Source organism: Canis aureus, chromosome 2 (genome assembly GCF_053574225.1).
Source record: "Canis aureus isolate CA01 chromosome 2, VMU_Caureus_v.1.0, whole genome shotgun sequence".
NCBI classification, from domain to species: Eukaryota; Metazoa; Chordata; class Mammalia; order Carnivora; family Canidae; genus Canis; species Canis aureus.
The window spans coordinates 56,068,186-56,092,010 of NC_135612.1; the positions used below are offsets into that span (position 1 = coordinate 56,068,186).

At 44.0% G+C, this 23,825-nt stretch overlaps 1 protein-coding gene across 6 annotated transcripts in view; it reads left to right on the forward strand.

Annotated features, from left to right (window-relative positions):
* SH3GL3 (SH3 domain containing GRB2 like 3, endophilin A3) overlaps positions 1 to 23,825 on the forward strand; it is a 136,184-nt gene that overhangs the window by 28,573 nt on the left and 83,786 nt on the right. The window contains exons 2-3 of one of the 6 annotated variants that reach the window (XM_077873960.1): positions 10,442 to 10,558; positions 11,227 to 12,647. The exons of 2 other annotated variants lie outside the window; for them this stretch is intronic. In XM_077873960.1, coding sequence (XP_077730086.1) covers positions 10,442 to 10,558; positions 11,227 to 11,858 — 749 coding nt within the window. In that variant the 3' untranslated portion in view covers positions 11,859 to 12,647. Of the gene's footprint in view, positions 1 to 10,441; positions 10,559 to 11,226; positions 12,648 to 23,825 lie in introns of those variants that run through there. 3 more of the 6 variants (XM_077873989.1, XM_077874010.1, XM_077873979.1) reach the window with 3 other exon arrangements.

Here is a 23,825-nt window from a genome sequence, read left to right on the forward strand (position 1 = left end):
GCCTGGGGTCACCACAGTTGTAGGTTCCAGTCAACCTCTGCTGTGTGATCTTGGGAGAGTTACTTCACCTCTCTGGTCTGTACCTCTAAAATAAAGAGGCTGCAGCAAAATACCCTTTCCAGGTGAAACTAAGCAGGGAATTAGGCCTAGTAGAGAACAGCCTGTGGGACCAGACATGCGGGTATAACTTCATTTCACCGCCTTTCACTTTGTTGCCCACAGACACCACATGTCTTCCAGATTGAGGGTTTGGGGCCAAATGGCCAAATGGCTGCCGGCCCATTTTTCCAACAGCATTCACTCACTTCGTGTCTCTGTGTCACTTTTTTGGTAATTCTTGTAATATTTCAAACTTTTTCACCATTATTATATTTGTTTGGGTGATCTGTAATCAGTGATCATGACTAGCTGAAAGCTCAGATGATGGTTAGCTATTTTTAGCAGTAAGTATCTTTTGGTTAAGTTTTGTACCTTTTTTTTTTTTTTTTAGATATCATACTGTTGCACACTAAATAAACTACAGTGTACTGTAAACATAACTGTTACTTGCACCGGAAACCAAATGATGCATTTGACACTCTGTGTTGTGGGATTCGCTTTATTGCAGTGGTCTGGGACTGAACCCACAACTTCTCCAAGGTGGGTGGGGGGGCCTGTACTTGCAGACCTTTGTGGTGAACTTGGGAATTGCTGCGTGAGCAGGGAATGATGATTGACTAGGTAGGGACTCGTGTGCTAGGCTGGGTCTCAGATCTGCGGATACCAAGAAAAGCAAGACACAGTACTTGCCCTTGAGAAGTCGCAGTGTGTGTGTCGGGAGACAAAAGCAGAAACAGGTAACTCCAGTGTGAGGGGACATGCCGTTATCTGATAAGATGCCAGGGGCCGGGCACGTGTCTAGAATGAAACAGGCTGCACATGTAATGGGGCTGTGTTTTGTTAGAGCAAGGCTTCTTGGTGACATGACTTTGTGGGACATCCTGTTATCAGAAAAGCAACACCCATAGTGTCTGTGATAAAATAAAAAAGTAAACATTTGGTCTTTGTCCCTGGTTCCTGACACACAGCTCCTAAGACCCTTGCAATCTCCTGAGTGATAAGAGTGTCTTTTATATGCTAATTGATGAATGGGGCTTGGGGGCCCCTAGACAGTTTCAGGTGGGGCTGGTTGCCAGACAGACCAATGTGTGATGAGAAGGTTGGAGCTTGGAGTCCTACCATTTGGCTTCTTAACTTTCACGGGGAGGTGGGCAGAGGGATTGAAGACTGAGTTAATACTAGTGAACAGCAATTTAATCATTCATGCCTACCTGATGAAAACTCCTCAAAACCCCTTAAATGAAGAGGTTTGGAGAGCGGGGCTGGTAAATGCATTGAGGTGCTGGGAGGGTGGTGTGCCCACCATGGGGGGACATGGATGGATGCCCTGTGTGTGCCCACTGCCCTTCCTTGCCCTGTGCATCTTTTCAGTTAGGCTGTTCCTAAATTGCATCCCTTAGAATAAACCAGTCAGTAAGAGTAAATGCCTTCCTGAGATCTGTGCCATTCTAGCAAATTCTCAGACCTGAGGAGAAGACTGTGGGAATTCCCAGCTTTGTAGCCAGGTTGGGAAGAAGCATGGGTCACCCGATATTGGGACTGGTGTCTGAAGCAATGGCCGAGCACTTAAATCTTGGAGTCAGATGCAAACTCCAGGCCATTAGTATCACAATTGGATGGTATTGTTCGACGCTAGTTGGTGTTGGTTGCTGGAGAAGTGATTGTTGGTGGAGGGAAAACCCAGACATTTGGGGTCAGAGTGTATTGAATGAAACAGATCAGTGTCCCTGATGGATTTAAGGGGCACAAACTGGAATGTTGTTGGTCTGGGATGATGTTGAAGGCATTGACTTCATTGTGGAGGTCAACCACTGGTGGTCAGCATGGTTCCTAAACTCACCCCATTGGTAGGTGTTTCTGGAATGAGTGAATCGGAGGCAAGTAGAAGTGACCTTGGATAATTAACCAAAGTATAGTGAAGCTCCTTTCCAAACACTGGTGGCTGATGATCTTTAACTTGTCAATAATGCATGAAACACTACATTGGACTAGAACATTCTCTGAATTTAACTTCTGCATTCCTCCAGGAGCAAATGCTTCTTTAGTGTCTGCTCTGTGTGCATTCCAATCAGCCAGGCATACTTTTGTTATGAAATGGTGTAGATAAGATTTAGAGGACCTGACCATCTTTCTGCTTTGGAATTTGTTGAACCTAAGCGTAAGTAAACAGATTCACACCTCCCAGGTTCAAAGTCAAAAATATATGTGCTTGCACTGCTCTGGTGTGCAAATTGCTTTCAAGGGAGCTTGGTATTTGAACGGTGCTCTAAGGAGTGGGAGAGTAAGTGACATCTTCAGGTGTGTGTTCCAAGTCACGAGCAAACCTGGATCAGAATCCACCAGCAAGGCATTTGGATGACACAGAGCCTGATTTGTTCACTTCGTGTTCGTCTGGCTTCCAGCATGTGGAGGAGGTTGGCCTGCTTGCTTGGGAATATGTTTCATTAAGCAACTGAACCAACCAATGGAAGAGACAACCTTTAATTGTTAGACACACTTCCTGACCTACAGGTATTCTCATCAGAAGTTAGAATAGGGATCTGCTGGACTTGCTAGCCGTTCAGTTTACAGTAAAACATGAAAGGGGAAACATAGGAGATACCACCACGGATGCAATCTGCCAAATCTAGGATGTGGAATTTATAAGGGATGGAGAACACATTTCTTTAGTAGGTAAATGGCTGAGAGTAAGTCGGGGAGGGGAATGGAGGTGAAAGAAAACAGCACTGGGGCAGAAGCAGTTGGCTCTCGTCTCCCAAGCTGGACAGCCTGAGGGGGCCTGGTGGGGCCTGCTTGCTTGGAACTCGGGCCATCCTCTGCCTGAGGGCTTTTCTGCCTCCTGCAAGAGTATGTCCAGCAAGCAGAGCAGGGTGCCAGACAATCAATGGCCTGGAGAGTTAATGCCCCTCCGCCTCAGCAGTGATGGATGAATATCCCAATGTTCTCCTCCCCTCCTGGGGTTGGGACACCCCACAGGGCTGCCCCAGGCTCTCTCCTGGACTTGTCCAGAGGAACCACGCTCCGTTTGTCCCCGTGGTGTGCTCCCTTTGGCGGCTCTTTCCTTCCCTGGCTCCTTTCCCTCTTCTCCCACCAGTTTTGCCGGTGTCACTGCCCAGATAAACGGTTTGCACTGAAGTCATTGCCTCGGGGCCTTTTTCCAGACAGAGGCATATCCATCCAGGGCAACATGCAGACCTTATCTGCATCCCAGTTTAAACAAACCATCTGTGAAAAGGCATGAATCTACCAGGGGAAATAGGATCAGCAACTGTATGTCAGACACTATTAAGGAATTGCTGAATATATTTTAGGTGTGAAAATTATTTCTGCTTATGTTAAAAAAATAGTGCTTACCTCTTAGAGATACAGACTGAAGGATTTGCAAGTATTGGGATTTGCATTGAAACAACCCAGGGGCAGGGGGAAGGGTACTGGGAGGGGGGCTGGTGCAATAAAGGCAAATTCCAACAGTTGTTGAAGTTGAATGATGGCTACATGGCGGATCATCACACGGTTCTGTCTACTTTGGTGATAAGTTAAAAATTTTCCAAAATAAAATGTTAGAACAAAGCACGTGAATGCCCTTCTGGCCTCCCTGCTCTGTGGCAAGATTATGCTCTACCAGTCTTGGTCCTGGGACACAGCAGCTTTGGTTTGAGTGGGTCAGGGGGCTCCTGAGTCCCAAGCATCTCCGTTCTTGGCCCTGCTCACCTTGGCAACCTGCATTCCCCGCCCCCCCGCCCTACACGCATTTCCATGGCCAGACTGGAGACTTCAACAGTGCTCAGACCTGTTTCATCCTGAAATCTTAAATTCCAGCCCATGAGCTTCTGCTCTCAAATCAACCCATTCATCTGGTGCTATCAAATCTGCTTTCCAGTCTACAGTGCACCAGCCTCCTACAGGGCGTGTGGTCTTGACTGCTGCTTGCCAGAGCTGCAGGGTGGGTGGGGTGGGGAGGTTGTGCGCTTCTTCTTTAGAGTGGTGGTCAATAACTCCAGTGGGATACCTGGGAGGATGTGACTTTGGCCTTGGCAGTACTCCAGGAGTGTGATGGCGGAGGGGCAGAAAAGCGGGCCATGCCACCATGATTCTAAGAGGTAGGATGGAAACCCCCAGTCAGGGGAGGATCCAGTAAGAGAAGAGTTCAGTCCTCTGGGAGAAGAATGTTGGAGAAAGCTAGGGTTGTTGTCTGGGCATTAGCCAAATGGCCTGGACTTTTCCAAAATGAAATTGGAATATAGTCAGGAAACCAAGACAAAAGTCCAATCTTGAAAACTGAACACATGGGCCAGGTTTAGGGTGAGTCTGCTGCTCCTGGCTTACCATAGGTATTCCATCCTTTGGGCAGCAAATGGAATGGCAGCACTTGGCTGCTGGAGGGGTCAGGGCCAGAGCCCTGTGGGGCTGCTTTCTAATGGGCTTGGTCACTAAAGCAGGTGGGTTGAGGGTGGCCATGGAGAACATACACGGAGGCTGAAGTTCTTTTATATTTGTCTTATTTATTGAGAGGTCTCAGTTCTGTACTGAAATAGAAACTGGCTTTATTTTTATCAGTCACTGTTATCCACCATGCCGAAGAGAATTCTTCTTTCCTTCTGTGGAGGGGGACCCTGAGGATATGTTGGAGAGCCATAGCTTTCCTGCCATGCTCAATGTTGAAGACACTCTTCATTTCTCTGGTTATAACTTAGCCTGTCTCCTATAGCATGGCGAGAGACAGGCTCCCGGCTGCTGAAGTGGAGGAATGCCTGTAGTCAGGCTCTGAGGAGCATCCTCCCCATCCCCCTAGCTGCTTCTCCCCTTCCCCGCCCCCCTGCTGGGTGCAGGGAGACAGTGGGGGAAGCCAGGTTTTTAAGAGTCCCAGTTGGGGATGGTGTGTGTGTGTGTGTAGGGTCTCTGGGCTTGCTCTGGGAGAGCAGCTCTGTCCCAGTTCCTCCCTCCCAGTTGGTCCCATTGGTGGTATAAAACCCTTAAAACCCCACCATCATCTCCAGGGCTATGTCTATCACTCATCCTTGAAGCTGCCCGAGAGCCCCATGTCTCTTCCTGTACGACTCCCTGCCTTGGGCCTTCTGGAGTCAGAGGAGCTACTGGAGTCTTTTTTTGTACCTTCTGAGGGCTGAGGAGAACAGTATTCCTTCCTTGGAGGCATCTTCAGTCTTTGCCAATGGTTTTCTCAGTGTGTCCCCTGACTGGCTTTGGGGAAGTGAAAGCACTCCCATCAGTTCCCCTGAGCCGGGGAAGAAATAAGAAAATGAGCTAACACACAGGGCAGTTCTAAGCACATTAAATATTTTAATTGATTTAATCCTTGAGATGACCAGGTCAGGTAGTTGTTATTACCCTCATTTTACAGACGAGAGATCTGAGGATGAGAGTGGACATAAAATGCCCCGGGTTCCCAACTTACAAGTGGCATTTGTGGGACTTGAACCCAGGTGCCTGGCTTAGGTGTGGCATGTTCCTCTCGCCCTGAGGCCCCTTCTCCCCATGAGGCAGGCCACGCCCTTCCTCCTCTGTGTTCTCTCCCTGTACTGTCTGTGGAGCATTTGGGTGGGGACAGGGCCGGTTCTGGCCTCTCTTGGTAATGGTGGGGTGCCAGAGGCTCTGTCCGTGGCTGGAAGCTCATTGGTGACTCTGACTGTGGCCGGTCTTGAGCCTTTCGTCTTCGGCTTTGACCTTTGGTCAATAGGGACGGTCCACTCAGCTTGCTCTTTCTGATTATTTCAGCAGCGTGACAGCCCCTGCTCTTTCCTGAAGCTCTTTCCCCGAGGCTGGGTATCTCGTGGCTTCTCTTCCTTCCCTGCCCGCCTGGGGTTGTCCAGGGCAGCCTCCCGCGCACAGCCCCCGCCTGCAGGCCCCTCGAGGGCTGCCTCCCCTTTCGTGCTTCCTGCGGGCGCAGGTCTCGGGGCCTGGAGCAGCCTGACATCAGTCTGCCCTCCTGCCAGGGCCGCTGAGCCCCCGCGGGAGATCTTGTAACCGATATTTCTAACCTGCGGCTTCAGCTCCGGGAGGAGCCGCTGATCCTTTCTTTGGCCGCAAATGACTGACTGACTTGCCTTCTCTCTGGGTGGCTCTTCCCGACCCGCTGCAGCCCTGAGCTCTCCGGGCGGCGGTCCTGGCCTCTCCCCTTCATCTTCACCTTCTTCTTTACCACCCTCTTCGGAAGTGTGCTGCTTCCGAAGATCCTCCCGTGACTCACTCTCCCTCCAGCCCGTCCTGGCTCACTCCTGTCTTCGCGGCCGGACAGGTACAGGGCAGATCTCCGCCTTTGCCTCCCCTTCCGTCTCCCCCTCCGCCCAGTGTCACCTGCCTCTCCCTCCATTCTCTCTGGAGATGCGGCACTCAAGGTGTCCTCAGTGTCTTGCTAAGAGAATCCAGCAGGTGCTTGTGCACAACAGGCTGTGCATGGTGGCGCCCCGCTCTTGAAGCACCTGCTGTGGTTCTCACGGCGCTCTGCTGGTGAGACTCCTGCTCTGTCCACCGCATTTCATGGCTTCTCCTTCTCTGTCCATCTCTGGAAACTCAGTGATCACTGGGAGTTTGCTCCGGGTCCTTTTGTCCTTCCACGGAGCTCATATTCCGTGGGTGATCCCACCCACTCTCAAGGTGACCCATGTGACCTCCTACCTGTAATTCCCAAATCTGAATTTTACCTCCTGTTATTTATCTTGAGCTATTGACAGCCTTCCTAGGCATCTCTACCTGGGAGCCCCACACACATCTCACATTGTCCAAAATAATGCTTCCCCTTCCCCCTCCCCCAAACCTTTTCATCACCGCAATTGCTAGAAATTGTACAGCTGTTCTTCATCTTTGAGTAAAGGGCTCCAGAACCATGTTTCGTTATTGTTACCATGTTTCTATTCATTATTTGTTTGACATTTCTTGATTGTCCTTATTTACTTGGCCTTGTCTGGGCACCCATTCCCTACCCACATCTCTCCAGGACCCACATGCTATAGATTTTACCTCCTGAGTATCCTAAGATCTGTTAACTCCTCTCTGTACCCATCACTGCCTCAGGGGATAGCCTCATTGACTGTCATCTACATTGCTTATACGCTCACCTGTGTTTCCTCCCTCTCAGACCATATTCCTTAGCCTGCCAGAAGGATCTTCCTAAAGCACAAATCTAATAATGTCATACCCTACTAAAACTCTGGCCTCTCAGGGTCACCCTTTCCTGCTTTCCATTGCTGCCAGGACTGCCCCTCCTCTACCTGTGTCTGCTGACCCAGATCTGGCCATCCAGAACCACCTGCAGTTGGGTTGGGTTGCCCCTTTGAACCATATCCATGCTCCTCTCTCTGTTGATAATTCGCTTCCCTTTGTCTCCCTTCATTGTCTACCTGGTATTTGTCTTCTCTCTTTCAAGACTCTGCTGAAGCATCACCTGCTGCATTAGGCATTTTTGCTGTTTCCTGCCTCCTTACCCCATCCCCTACTGGGGAAAGTTGATTGCTCTACTGCCAGTGTTTTTATAGCCAGTACATGGGTATATATGTACATACCTGGCCCATTGTGATCCAGGATCTCTTCCTTGTCCTTCGCTCTTTAGTGTCTGAAAGCTCAGAAAGGGAGATTTATGCTGGCCAGTGTTTAATTCATTGAAGTTATAAATAAAACAACGGATTCTATCTTATACTTTTAAAAAGTTATTTATTTATTTATTTATTTAGATCATGAATGAGAGGAGGAGCAGAGGGAGAGGGAGAAAGACCATCTCAAGCAGACTCCACACTGAGCACAGAGCCTGACCCTGGGCTTGATCTCATGACCCTGAGATCATGACCTGAGCTGGAATCAAGAGTTGGACCCTTAACTGACTGAGCCACTCAGGCGCCTCTCTATCTTAAACTTTTAAAGAACAACTTCTAAATCTTGTAAATTCATTTGTAAACCTAGTAACATTTGTGTTAAAATGAAAAGCACTAATTTTACTTGCTCTTTGAATGATGCTCAATTTATAAATTTAACCGATTAAACTTTCAAACAGTACCATTTATGCATTCCATGGATTAATTTCTCTTAAGTATTTTCAAGTATAGCTATAAGCTCAATACGTATAATTCTTATTAAGCTTTAAACTCCGTAAAAAGTAGACAGACACATATAAAAATACCTATAGACGTTATTACTATGATTGTACCTTACGAATCATTGTATCCAGTACAGAAGCATTAACACCAGTGATTTCCTTATCCCACAGTCCTAAGCCAGCTGTGGTCCCCAGCCAAATTGGGAACCAAAATGTAGTCCAGCTCTGTGTTACTGGTTGGAGATTGGGACCTGGACTGAGAATGTGGGGCTCCTTCCAGAATGATTATCTGAGCTGGTGTCTGTTCAGTGGCACTCCTCATTGGTGGCTATCACATCCACAGTCAACAGGACTTCCCTACTCCATTCTTTTTAGTGGGATCTTTTCCAATTTTATGTGCTAATTTTTCAGCAGACTGGTATCTTTTTGGTTTTAAGATTTTATTCATGAGAGACAGAGAGACAGAGAGGCAGACACACAGGCAGAGGGAGAAGCAGACTCCATGCAGGGAGCCCGATGCGGAACTCGATCCCGGGTCTCCAGGATCATGCCCTGGGCCAAAGGCAGGTGCTAAACCGCTGAGCCACCCAGGGATCCCCATGCAGACTGGTATCTTTTCCTGAAATAACACATCTTATGAATTATCAGGGACTTGCTGGGCTCTTGGATTCTAGTTTCATTGTCTAGGATTTTTTTCAGATCTCCCCATTCTGTGCCCAGGCCCTGTTATATTGTGTAATTGTTGTGTGTTTGCTCTAACGCTCTGTATACTGATGGATTTCATATATTTTATTCAGGTTGCAGTAACAGTAGTTCGAACACTGGTCATCACTTACTCAGGTTTATAATTGGTATAGTTCTCATTGTCTACCATTCTGTGGTCGTTTTATTGACCCTTAATCATTGACTCTCTGGGCCTAGAGCAGTGTCTAGCTCACGTGCTAGGCTCTCAATCAACATTTGTCTAGCAAATGACTTGTTTCCTTGAGTAGATTTGGATCTCTGTGAGAATTGGGATTGTCTTATTGTTTTCCTGGAACCTAACACAGACTGGGCCTGGGTCATGGTAGCTACTCATTACGTACACATTAAATGAATGAACCAGGCAGAAATTGTGGATTGTGATTGCTGAGAATATTAAAACAATTAGACAGAGCTTTATTTCTGAAAGATTCTGTATTGAATGCCAGCCTTGAGCATCTCATTAGATTCTCTCCCTTGCTGACTCCTTCTGACCCTCCCCTTCCTGAGCACCTGACTGCTACCTTTGCTGGCCACTTGCTAAGCCCTCAAAGCGGGCTGGAGTTCATAGGTACGGCTCTGGGCCAATATGGCCTTTGGGCCACATGTGCTGAGCCCTATCAAATGCTAAATCTCCCCCCTTATGATCTTGGTGATATGCCACACTGCAGGATGTGGGGCCTGGCTTCTTGAATGGCTGCTAAAGGCTGGGTGACAAAACCAGAAGTGTTGGGTCCTTTGCTCCCTGTGATGAACCTGAACCAATGGGACATAATAGGAGGGAGCTGCACAGAGACATTTCCCTTTCTTCCCCCCTGCCATGGGCCACTCCGAGGTGCAGCTTGTTCTTTCAGGTCTTTCTGAGAAAGTTTCAAGTATCGAGTAGACATACCTATCTGGTTGCCTGGTGCCTCCTCCTGGCTTGTTCTGAAGGAGGCCAGAGCCATCACTCTGCATGCTTCCTAGTATCTTCCCTTGTGCCTCACTCCCTCTATCCTCACCTTCACCATCCTGGGCTTGTGCCTCTTAAATAGATTGTCAGCATGTTAATCCTTGCCTCAAGCTCTGCTTTCTGGAAGACACAGGCTATACAATACCCTTTGGTAAAAGTTATAGTCATGAATTCTGGAATATTTTTCTTTGCCCTCTCACTGTCTCTGAAATTCTGGAGGAATGGTTTGTGTGGTCAGTGACTAGAAAATATTACCTTTTTTGTTGTTTTCATCTGATTTTTTTGTTCAATGTTCCAAAGTTGTTGTTTTATGCTTGTTAGAAACAGGAAGGGGCTATGCAGTTCTTTGAAAGCCAGCAGCTTGTCACCCTTTTTGTGGCACAGTTAAAAACTTTATGAAGTTTTCAAAAAAGTAAATTGATTAAATTTGAAATTATTTCCTGAAGAAAACCCTGTGTTTTTACATTTCCAGAAACTTAATAGTGTAAGCAACCCAGTTTATGAAGGATATAGTTCATATCTTAAGGTAAGTTCTAATTTTATATTTGTAAAGTGCATCCTAAGAGTACTTTTTGCCCTAATGTTGTTTTTTCCTCCTGACTTAGATATTAAAGAAAAAAGTTCACTTTGCTCATCTCGGTCCTGTTTAATAATCTTGAAACAGTTAGAGGTGGAATTCAGGGTACGATTCTTGGTGTCACAAAGGGAAGAGACATTGAAAGGTCAGTTTACTCATTTTCTTATTTGAGTGCAAGATCTGTTACTCACCCTGGACATGTGAGAATGTATTTTACATTTAAGACTTACCAGCCTCTTTCTGGGCAGTTGTAGGAGAGGAAGGAAACCCAATGACTCATTAGAAAAATAGGGATCTTAGAAATAATGTTAATTGCAGTCTTTCATATGCAGACAAATCTAATGGGGACCAAATTTCTCTCTAGGAATAATAGACATTTCAAAATCTGGAGAATGATTTAAAATCCTCATCAGATGTGGTTATGTTTTTAGACTGAGCAACAAATATGTGTCTAAGTCACAGTCTTCTCTCTGAAGGTCTAATTTACTATTTTAGGATGACCTTCTTCTGGAGACGAGGCACTCCCTTCACCAGCATATGGAAGTGGAAAGCAGAGCTAGGGTATAGAGCACTTTCAGAGCGCACGATTGGAATAAAAATGTTTTGGCGCCTTCCTTGGGGCTGCCTCAGAAATCTGACAGTTCTGGTACCCAGAGTGAGTGAGGTCTGTAACCATTGCTGTGTTGGGTGAAACGGGAGTGTAGGTATAAGATACACAGTAGGGGAGAGGGGAGGCCATGGCCTCTGCATTCACCTGTGCCCATGTCCGGGATTCATTTTTAAAAAAATTTTTATTTAAATTCAATTTGCCAGTATATCCAGATTCAGTTTTGTGTTCACCCTCCTTCTTCATGCATGGGTCTCCTGCACCACTCAGGAATTGGGCTTACCAGGGGAATTTTAAAAAAGAAAACCATAGCTGGGAGCATCACAGTGCCAGATTTCAGGTTGTACTACAAAGCTGTGGTCATCAAGACAGTGTGGTACTGGCACAAAAACAGACACATAGATCAATGGAACAGAATAGAGAATTCAGAAGTGGACCCTCAACTTTATGGCCAACTAATATTCGACAAAGGAGGAAAGACTATCCACTGGAAAAAAGTCTCTTCAATAAATGGTGCTGGGAAAATTGGACATCCACATGCAGAAGAATGAAACTAGACCACTCTCTTGCACCATACACAAAGGTAAACTCAAAATGGATGAAAGATCTAAATGTGAGACAAGATTCCATCAAAATCCTAGAGGAAAACACAGGCAACACCCTTTTTGAACTTGGCTGCAGTAAGTTCTTGCAAGATTCCATCCATAAAGGCAAGAGAAACAAAAGCAAAAATGAACTATTGGGACTTCATCAAGATAAGAAGCTTTTGCAAAGCAAAAGATACCGTCAACAAAATTCAAAGACAACCTACAGAATGGGAGAAGATATTTGCAAATGACGTATCAGATAAAGGGCTAGTTTCCAAGATCTATAAAGAACTTATTAAACTCAACAGCAAAGAAACAAACAATCCAATCATGAAATGGGCAAAAGACATGAACAAAAATCTCACAGAGGAAGACATAGACGTGGCCAACAAGCACATGAGGAAATGCTCCGCATCACTGGCCATCAGGGAAATACAAATCAAAACCACAATGAGATACCACCTCACACCAGTGAGAATGGGGAAAATTAACAAGGCAGGAAACCACAAATGTTGGAGAGGATGTGGAGAAAAGGGAACCCTCCTGCACTGTTGGTGGGAATGTGAACTGGTGCAGCAGCCACTCTGGAAAACTGTGTGGAGGTTCCTCAAAGAGTTAAAAATAGACCTGCCCTACAACCCAGCAATTACACTGCTGGGGATTTACCCCAAAGATACAGACGCAATGAAACGCCAGGACACCTGCACCCCGATGTTTCTAGCAGCAATGGCCACAATAGCCAAACTGTGGAAGGAGCCTCAGTGTCCACTGAAAGATGAATGGATAAAGAAGATGTGGTTTATGTATACAGTGGAATATTACTCAGCCATTAGAAATGACAAATACCCACCATTTGCTTCGACATGGATGGAACTGGAGGGTATTATGCTGAGTGAAATAAATCAATTGGAGAAGGACAAACATTATATGGTCTCATTCATTTGGGGAATATAAAAAATAGTGAAAGGGAATAAAGGGGAAAGGAGAAAAAATAAGTGGGAAATATCAGGAAGGGAGACAGAACATGAAAGACTCCTAACTCTGGGAAACGAACTAGGGGTGGTGGAAGGGGAGGTGGGCGGAGGGTGGGGGTGACTGGGTGATGGGCACTGAGGTGGGCACTTGACGGGATGAGCACTGGGTGTTATTCTATATGTTGGCAAATTGAACACCAATAAAAAATAAATTTATATAAAAAAGAATGGGGCTTACCCCCTTATGTCTGTGTCTCTTGGGGTATGGTGCTGTGCCCGCTGGAGGCAAGCACAGCACTTAACCTGTGTTTCTCCTTGGAGCCCCCTGCTCAATACTCACTAATTCTGTGTTCCAGGTCACTTTGTAGAACATAACTACTGTGAACAATGAGAATCACCTGTATTTGGGCCTCAATTTCAGACGCTGGGAGGGATCCAAGGTTGTATGAGTGAAAGCAATTGTAGTCAAGGGTTCACGTAAAATACATGTTCTTAAAAAGTGTAGCCCTATCTAAAATGTGATATCATGCTGAGACTTTCAGACCTCTAGGTGAGAACTTTTATACCTCCTGAGATTTCTAGGTTTAATGCTTTGAATTATACCATTTTAAATTAATCACATATTTCCCATGTCACCTTATTCATTGGAAAAAATTATAGAATATGAAGAGAAAGTAAGAAAAAAGGCATACAAATCCCATTAGCATGCATTTATGTTAATATTAATATTTGGTGTATGTCCCATATTATTATATTTACATACATGTGTGAAAATATAAAAATAACATATACTCGTTTCGAACCTGCTTTTTTTTTTTAAAAGAATTTATTTATTTATTCACAGACACAGGGAGAGAGGGGGCAGAGACACAGACAGAGGGAGAAGCAGGCTCCATGCAGGGAGCCCGATGTGGGACTCGATCCCGGCTCTCCAGGACCACACCCCAGGCTACAGTCGGCGCCAAACTGCTGCGCCACCGGGGCTGCTCTGCTTTTTTTAAAGATTTTATTTACTTATTCATGAGAGATATATAGAGAGAGGCAGAGACAAAGGCAGAGGGAGAAGCAGACTCCCTGTGGGGAGCCGATGTGGGACTCGATCCCAGGACCCCAGGATCATGACCTGAACCAAACCAGATGCTCAACCACTGAGCCACCCAGGCATCCCTTGAACCTACTTTTTTCACCTAACAATATGTTGTGGCCATATTTACACGCTGACAAGTACAGATCCATATCATAAATTTTATGGTATTAGTGGCTGCATAATACGGATGTACTATCATGTATTGAAGCAGTTTCTTATTGTTGGATATTAAAGTTGTTTCCAATGTTTTGCTAATAATAATAAGGAAAATTTACTAAGTGCTGTGTCAGGTGATGAATTTAAGATGTTCATAGGTAGGATTTCACCTAATCCTCTCACCAGACCTAAAGAGTATGTATTATCTATGTCCTGTTTACAGATGATGAAATTGAGGCACCAACCATATGCCTAATGTATACAGTAAATCTTGGAGCTAGGATCCAATCCTGGCAGTCTGACTTCATTTCTCCTAACTGGAATAATGTGTAGTCAATGACTGTGTGCTCCTGTCTCTGACACAACTTTGACAATTTCTCAGGGTAAAACATATTCTGGAGGTTGCTGGCTTGGCATTGTATATTTTAAGGACTTGTTATGCATTGCCAAGTGATATTGCAGAAAAATTTTCCCTCAAATGATGTAAGAGAAGCCCCGTTTCTTTCTATCTTGATGGATACACAGAGCCAAAGACAGTACATCATTATTTTGATTTTTATTTAATTCTGAGGTGAGGTATTTTCATGTTTTTACTCATACTTTTAGTTTTTTAGTGAATTGCCAGTTTATATGTTTTTTTATTGATTTTTTATTGATTTTTAAGCATGATTTCAAAATCAAAAACTATAATAGGAAAGACTATTAAAAACATTTACATACGTGTGTGGTTTTTTATTTTTAAGAATTCTTTCTATATTTCATGTGATTGTTAACTTGTTATAAATACTTTTTCCTAGCTGGTCTTTTGAAATTTAGAGTTTTAAAAATATTTAAAGAATATTTTTATTGTGATATGTAACATACATATGGAACAGTGCAGAGAATATCAGTGTACACTTTATCAAATAAGTATGAGATGAACAGCTTCTACCACCAACCAGGTCAAGCAGTAGACTCTTGCCAGCTTCTTAGAAGCTCCTCATATGTGCCTGTATAACCTCCTTCCAACCCTCTAGAAGAAGCTGCTATTGTGATAACCAGTTTCACAGGTGCCCTCCACTGATTCCCTCTTCCTGGTCATGTCCCCACCCCACCACCAGTCCATAGTTGTCCCATGTGACCAATAGAATACGGCAGAAATAATGGGATGTCGATCCTCAGATTGGGTTATAAGAGATTGCAGCTTTCATCTTGGGCTCTCCCATTCTCTCATGGATGAATGGCTCTGGGGGAAGCCTGTTGTCATGTCTTGAGGACACTCAGGCAGCTCTGTATAGAGGCCCAGGTAGCAAGGGCCTGAGGGCCTCAATCCAAAAGCACTTGGGTAACTGAGGCCTGCCAGCAGCTGTGTTGGGTTCACCAGGTGGCATATCCTCCTGCCTTCAGGTGACTGCAACCCTGGCTGACAGCTTTATTGTGACCTCGTGACACTCTGAGCCAGAGCCACCCAGCTAAGATGCTTCTGGATTCCCGAGCCTCAGAAACTGTGTGAGATAATGCGTGTTTGCAGTGTTAGGTTGCTGAATTTTGGAATAATGTGTCACATAGCAATAGATAACAGATGCAGCTATTCTGATATTTTTATAATAATGATTTCCTTGCTTATAATTACAGTGTTACACACCTACGTGTGTCTGAACAATACAATACAATTTAGTGTTCCATGGGCTTTTAGTTTTTATGCATGGGATCATTTAATTTTTTAATTGGGTCTTCAATATCATGCGTATAAGTTTATCCACATAGTTTCATTATTCTCTCATTATTATTTTCTCTGCAGTCTAGAACTCCACTTACTTAGGCATCTTTTTTCCTGTTGATGGTCATTTGCATTGTTTTCCAGTGGGATGGACTGTTATTAAGAGTGTTGCTGTGAATATTCTGGGCACGTTTCCCTTGGCACATTGCACAGTTTTTCCTAGGTCTACCCAGTGGTATAATAGCTTGGCTAAAGGGTGTGGGTATCTTCACCTTTCCCTTCACTTTACCAGATAATGCCAGATTATATCAATGTACACTTTCATCTTTAGGATATGAGAGCTCCTATCGTTTATGTCCTTGTCAATACTTGGTATTGTCAGGCTTTCAAATTTTTGCATCATGTAGTCATGCCTCATTAGGATTAAAATTTACATTTCTTTGGAGGCCAAGAGGGTAAGAACTCTTTTTTGGCCACTTGAACTTCCTTTTTAGTGCCATGCTTATTCAACTATTTTGTCCATTTTATTTTATTTTTTCAAAGATTTTATTTATTTGAGAGAGAGGAGAGGAGAGAGAGTGAGCACTAGCACTGTAGAGAGTGGGGCAGAATGAGAGGGAGAAGTAGCCTCCCTGCTGAGCCGGGGCTTAATCCCAGGACCCCGGGATCATGACCTCAGCAGAAGGCATTCTTTAACTGACTGAGCCACCTGGAGCCCCTATTCTGTCCATTTTATAAGTTGTCTTTTTCTTATTTATTTGTGGCATTTCTTTATATATTATAGATACTAGTTCTTTCCTGTCCTATACTGTGCATATATCTTTTCCTGCTCTGTGGCTTATCTTTTTTCACTTTCCAAAGGCTGAAGTCTTTTGATAACAAGATTTTTAAAAATGTTAATGTAGTAGGATTTTTTGTAGTCCATTTTATTAGTCTTTCTTATTACAGCTTTTGATTTTGAAATCATATTTAGAAAGGCCTTCCTGGGGATCCCTGGGTGGCGCAGCGGTTTGGCGCCTGCCTTTGGCCCAGGGCGCGATCCTGGAGACCCGGGATCGAATCCCACGTCGGGCTCCCGGTGCATGGAGCCTGCTTCTCCCTCTGCCTGTGTCTCTGTGCCTCTCTCTCTCTCTGTGACTATCATAAATAAATAAAAAATTAAAAAAAAAAATAGAAAGGCCTTCCTGCTCTGAGATTACACAAATATCCAACTATATTTGGTGGTTTTATTTTTATAGTTTTACTTAAAAATATTTAAACTATTAGTTCATTAGGAATATTTTTGACTCTGTGATGAAGGCAGTATATTTTTATTTCTTCAGCATTATGAATATGGTTAATGAGGTTACAGACTAATTTGGCCTCTTCCTATCAATCTTAAGTGCCACTTGTATTGTAAAATTGTATCCTGTATAGTTTTGGCTTTATTTCTGAACTTTCTGTTTTGTTCATTGCTATTTCTATTGATTTGGGCACTTCCTGCTTTTTAAAATGACTATAGCTCTGTGGTACGTCTCTAGTAAGGCCTGTCCTTATTCCATAGTGTGGTTCTGCAGCACTCCTGATGTTCTTTATTTTACATTTTTATTTTCAGGATGAGCCTTGGGATCATCTTTGTCAGTTTTCTCAAAATAGGAACATAAGAATTTTTATCAGGGTTGTATTATAGGTGTATCTGCGGAAAAAGGACTTGTTTGGGATTTTGAATCTTCCCACTTCTGCATGTGGCGTATCTTACCATGTACTTCCAAATCCTTTTATGTCCCTCAGCAAAATCAGGTTCTTTCAATATCGGTTTGGCAGATTCTTCTGCAGTATTCTAAGTACTTAATATCTTCTGTTGCTGGGGTGACTTACCTCCTGAGTGTTTTCTAATGCGTGGCTGTCCAACCACTTCTCCCTCCCTTGGAGATCAGGGGCTTCTGAGAACCATGATGAGAGGCTGAGCACTGTCCCAGCTCTGCCCTTACCTGTTTGCCAGAGTAGGTTTTATTTATATAAATACTTCTGTGTAAAACAGTATAGTTTCCCTGACCAGTTATTACTGAAATTTGGAAATCCTTTTTTGCTTATGTATTATTTTTGAGTCATGATCTTTACTGATCTCTTTTATTGATTTATTTATCTTATTGATTTATCTTGGATCTTCCAGGTAATCCTTCATTCATTTAAAGCGTATTTATTGAGAGGCACCTGTGTGGCTCAGTTGATTGAGCATCCAGACTGTTGATCTCAGCTCAGGTCTTGATTTCAGATCTCATGAGTTCAAGCCCCATGCTGGGCTCCACACTGGGCACGGAGCTTACTTAAAACAAAACAAAACAAAACATATCTATTGAGTACCCACTGTGTACCAGATACTTTTCTAGGTGTGTAGAATATTTCTGTGAACAAAACTGATGAATGTATTATATGCTAAGTTCAAAAGTAAATTCAAAAGCAGTCAGTGTAGGTCTCAAGGACAAGGGGACATCTGAACTAACCTGGAGGCGAGGATGTTTGGCTATGCAGGTAGCGGCTAGAAGTGTGTGCTAGGCAGAGGGAACAGCCTGTGCCAAGGCCTGGGGGAAGGAGCATGCCTGAGGAGTTTGAGGACCCGGGAGGAGAGTGGCTGGAGCAGAATGGGTGATGGAGAGGAGGGTGGCCAGGGAGGATAGAAGACTGTTCATGTGGAGCCTCACTTTAAAGACTCTGGCTTTCACGCTGAGTGAAAAGAGGCTTCTGGAATATTGGAGGGGCAAGATGGATTTAAATTTAAGAAAGATCATTCTGGTTGCTGCCTGAGAATAGACTTTATAGGGGCAAAGGTGGAAACTAGGCAGCTGGTTTGGAGGCCACTGGTGCAAAAGCCCCTCACCCAGCAGCTTACTGTGAAGTAAGCATTGGGCGCACCTTTATGGACTGAATTTTTTTTTTTAAAGATTTTATTCAAGAGATGGAATAGAGAGAGAGAGAGAGAGAGAGCAAGAACCAGCGGAAGGAGAGGGAGAGGAGAATCAGACTCCCTGCCAAGCAGGGAGCCTGAAGTAGGACTCGAACCCAGGACCTTGGGGTCATGACCTGAGCTGAAGGCAGATGCTCAATCACTGAGCTACCCAGGCACCTCAATGTTTTTTTTTTTTTTTTAAATATACACACAGAGCATTTTAGTATGCTTTAAAAATTCCACACATTTAAGAAATACCCATTTTTCTTATGAAAAGTATGGAACAAAAGAGTGAGGGCAGTGGGATCATCTATGGAATGGGCCATTGTGCCCAAGCCTTGTCCTACGTGGAAGAGAGGAGAATAGAGCTTGGCTGGTGTCGGAGGTGAGGAAGCAGGAGGCATGGCCTGCATGTGCTGAGATCAGAATCCAGGGATGTAGTTACTGGGGTGAAAGCTGTCCCGCCAACCCCTCCTGGGGCGCTGTAAAGACTATGATGGTCAAGTTAGGTTTTGCTACCAGCCCATCACTGTGAATTTCGGGTTTAAATTAGCGTCTATTTTCTGCTGTCTCACTTCTCACTAGCTCTTTACCCAAGAGCTCAGAACTGCTCAGGAATTCATTGCTCAGCAATGGGAGTAACAAAGAAGTTTGTTTTAAAGTTAGGACTTCATACTTCAAATCCAGTTTTATTGGCCTGATAAAGGTGGGTTTCTGTTAAATTTAATGAGTTGGTCAGTGTCAGTTCCTGTTAAATTTAAGAACTATATTTACACTTTAAGAATAGGATTTAAACTTCTGGAGAAGGAAAGAGGGCAAAAGTTCTTTTAAGAATGTGCTATTTTTATGATGCCTTCCAAATTATCAAGAAATATGAATAATTCATGGGTTTAACCCTAGAATAAGTAGAAACTATTTTTTGCTATCTCAGAGGAGTTTGCAGTCACTTTGGGGAGATTCCATCCCTACCCCCAATCTCACAAAACCTATTTTAAGACACACCCTTGAAAAAAGTGAACCAAGAACAGTGCTTAGAAATATTTGGGGTGGAGTTTCACATTTCTTTTACTTGGTCCAATGGCTGTGGGCACCCACGTTTCTTCCTTAAGGCGCATGCCCAGTGCTAGGTTCCACGGGAACACATTAATGTATGGGTTCGCCCATTGGCTTTATGTTGAGGGAAAAACAGAGTGTCATGGAAGGCTTAAGGATTTTTTTTTCTTCTTTGGAAGTACAAAGTGCTTTTTGTTATTAATGCATGTGCAATCAGACAACTTCATCCACAATGCACAGCAATTCAGTAATATGGCTCTGCCTGGTGCAAAATACCTCATTTTGTATAGAGATGCAGAATTGCTTCATGTAGATAGAATAGAAAGAATCTTTGCTTTATTCACATATGAATAAAACGTCTTTGTTCATGGAAAAGAAAAGTGCCTCTTATTGTTTAGAAGCTCTGTGAATTTTAAATTAAGCTGATGCCTCACTATATTATATCTTTCAGGGAAAAATAGCTTTTCTTTATATATGCTTGGGCCCTAATGTCTAATATGGTGGCATAAATGATTTTTGTTCTGCAGTTTGGTTATTACATAAGAGACTGTATGTTTGCCTCAGCTGGCCTCTATGAGCGAATTGTTTTAGCAAAATTTTATAACTTTAACTCAGATTTTAAAAATTTATATTCTCTATCCCACATAGGATTTGAAGCAATTTATAAGAAATTTAAAAAGTAAAATGTTGATGGTAATAATGATTCATGATCAGGGAAACTATAAATATATGTAGTAAAGGCCAGGCTTGTGAAGGTCTCTGGGAGTAGATATACATGTAAACAACACTTATAAAAAAGTCCGTGTTGGAGCATTTGAGTGGCTCAGTGGTTGAGCATCTGCCTTTGGCTCAGGTTGTGATCCCGAGGTCCTATGATCGAGTCCTGCATCAGATGGCTCCCCGTAGGGAGCCTGCTTCCCCCTCTGCCTCTGTCTCTGCTTGTCTTCTCATGAATAAATAAAAATCTTTTAAACAAAAAGTCAGTGGAGTTGCCATTGTTGATCCTGAGATTTTTTTAAATAATATTTTATTCATTTATTTTAGTGATAGGGAAGTGCGGGGCGGGGGTGAGGAGCAGAGGGAGAGGGAGAAGAGACTCTGCACTGAACGCAGAAGGCGATGCAGGGCTTGGTCCCAGGACCCCAAGATCATGACCTGACCTGAAATCAAGAGTCAGGTGCTTAACTGAGCGAGCCACCAAGGCGTCTCAATCCTCAGATTTGATGTTGAGCTTCCCAGCAGTCAAAGTGAAAAGAGGGACTTTTCTCTGGCTCTACACAGGACTACATAAAGCATGTCCACCACTCAGCAGGAGGATGATATTCAGGCTTTCCCAAGAGAGAACCAGCCAATCAGAAGAACAGAGTGAATAAGACATGCTGGTGGGAGCTGGCACCCCAGTGTTTGTGCCTTCATCTCGCTCCTCATGGGAGGTACCTACTGTGGAGAGCCACCTGTAGGACTACAGGTAGGGACATGGCTGGCAGGAGTGCCTGGTGTCCACTCACACCTGCTCTCTAGCTCCACGTACCAGCTTCTGGCCTTCTCTGAAGGGTTCACTGGTCTTTAGCAAAATGAGAAAAATAAGGACAAAAGAAAAAAATGAGTTTCTATCAAATCTGAATTTACTTGATTCTGCTTATAATTTTAGTATTTAAATGAAATAGCAATAGTTAAAAAAATGAAGAATCCTTTCCTAAGAAAATGAAGAGTTAGAAACACTTTATTGTATGGAAACAATAATAATGATAGTAAATTATTAATAGTTATTTTAATGTTTTATATTTATTGTTTTTATAAAATATATATGAAAGTCTTTAATAAAATACTTTATGATATACATTTATATATACATATATAATTGTTATGCTAATATATTGAAATATAATATATTTATAATAATATATTTTCTGTTTTTCTTACTATTAGGAGTACTATCATAGGTATTTACTGCCTTTAAAAATACCAAAGTTTGCAAATTCCTGTTCTCTTGGTCTGTGAGCATCCCTGTCAGCTCTTAAATCTCTAGGCTCCTGACAAAACAACTCCGTTTTGCTCTCCCCTGGTGTCCCATGCACCTCTCCTTCCCCCCACCCCTCAATTTGCCTGGGCTCCTGAGAAGCCACACCCTTATCTTCACCACCACCCCCTGGGATCCTCTCCTATCACCCCTATGTCGCACTGGGCAGGTGTGATATGGTGCCTTAATGTTGCATACAAAGAAGCTCACAGGGGTTCAGGGTAACGGAGGAGTTTGTCACTTGGAGTGACACTGGCCCTGAGAGGAGCCAGGCCCTCAGATGGACAGTCACCCCTCCTGTGGTTCCGCGTAGTATCTGCAGGACAGACTTGCCACTCTGGGGGCTTTCATGTGGAGAAGCAATGGTGCAGGGGTCTTCAGACCTGGGTCCTGTGAGGAGGTCTGGGATGACCCTGACAGGTCCTCCCCAGGGAGACAAATGCCACGTGGTACTTCAAGGGACTCGGCCCAGCTCTGCTTCTCTCCATTAATGGAGATTTTGGAAAACTCTTCAGGAAACCTTACTGCCAGTGATAAGACTGTGGGTGATGTTACCTTTCTATATTGAGGGGGCATTGACACTGGCTCCTTAATTTTTAAGAGATAGAGTATACATTTAAGGTGATTAAAAAAAAAAAACCTTAAAAAAATCCCCTTTGAGTAAAATGGATTTAATGTTCTTTGTTTTCTTAACAGGTCTACATATACTTAATATTAATCTAGTTCTTGACTTCTCTGAGGTCCCCTAACTCAGAGTCAGAAGCCTTAGGGACTTATGTTCCAAAAAATTTCCTTGTAGCAGCAGCCACAGCCTGAAAGCATGATGCTCTCCTTGTCTCTGACATCAGCAGAGCTGCTCCTGGTTCTGACGGAAGCTGCTTTGCTTTGGTTTTCCTGCAGATTAGATTTAGAAAGCTCTTCTGTGCCTCTGTCTCTGTGAGGGAGGGCAGACTGTGGTCCTGCTCTGGCCACCTTCTCCCTGACCTTGACTCCCGCTTCGGTCTTCTTTCTTCCCCCTCCTACCCTCTCTTTTCCTCCCCTACCCCCGTTTCTCCCCCGCCTTCTCCCCCTCTCTCACACACATATAGTCACAGTGTAACCATCACTCTGCCTCCCCACTTCTTCTGGCTGTCACCTTGCTCCATCTCTCTCCCCAGCAGCCCCCTCCAGACAAGGTGTCATTCTGTGTAGAATTCAGGGAATACTCATTATCTAGATGAAGTAGCACCTGCAGCATTTTTCCTGCTTCTCACATTGTTAAAAATGTTATGTCTTTTTTCCTTCTAGAGCAATTTGAAAATAATTCCCTTTATTTTTATTTTTTTTTAAGATCTTATTTATTTAATTATTTAAAAGAGAATGAGTGAGAGAGAGAGAGGGCATGAGCAGGGGCAGAGTCGGAGGTAGAGGGAGAAGCAGACTCCCTGCTGAGCAGGGAGCCCCACGTGGGGCCCAATCCCAGGACCCTGGGATCATGCCCTGAGCCAAAGGCAGTTGCTTAATGGACGGAGCACCCAGGTACCCCAAAATAATCCTCTTTAGAAAAACTTACATAGCATTGGGCCTTGTGACAAATCCAGATACTGCTTCTTTTCAGTCAGGTCTCAATGACTGTGTAATGAGGTGGAGGGCAGGTTATGCAGAAATTGTGCTTTTTCCTGTTGTGTATTGGCCTTTCTCTGCTGGGTGTATTTGTGATGTCTTCCTTGGTTGACCTCCCAGCAGAGTTCAGAGGCATGCAGTGGGAGGGGGCCTTAAGAAATTGCTTAGTCGAGACAGAACTAGGTCAAGGTTTTGAATATTAAACTTGTAAGGTGTTAATTACTTGGTAATGGAAAGGAAATTTGTTTTCTGGGAGACCATCTGTGACTATGGAATAAAGACCATGGAGTCATATAACACGTTGTCCAAGCTTTTATGATCTATTCGAGCCTCACGTCTACACAAACCCTCCATTGTCGAGCCACATTGGGTATGTCACATTCTGTGCCTAGACATACACGACACCTACATCCCTGGTGCATTGAGTCATGGTTTCCCTTCGTCTGGGAGATTTTCTTCCCCCTCCTCTTAGCCTCTCCAAATGGCACTCATTCTCCAAGGCATAATTCCCATCGCACTTGCCTTATGGAGTCTTTCCTACCTGCCCAGAGCTCTTCCTTCGTACTCTGCCATAGACTTGACTTCACATTCCTTTGCTCTTTGAGGGTTTGCACAACTCTTCCACTGTATTGTGACCCTGTGTTTATTTCAGCTTCCCACGCAACCCAGAGCATGACGAATCTTTGCCAAATGCAGTTTTT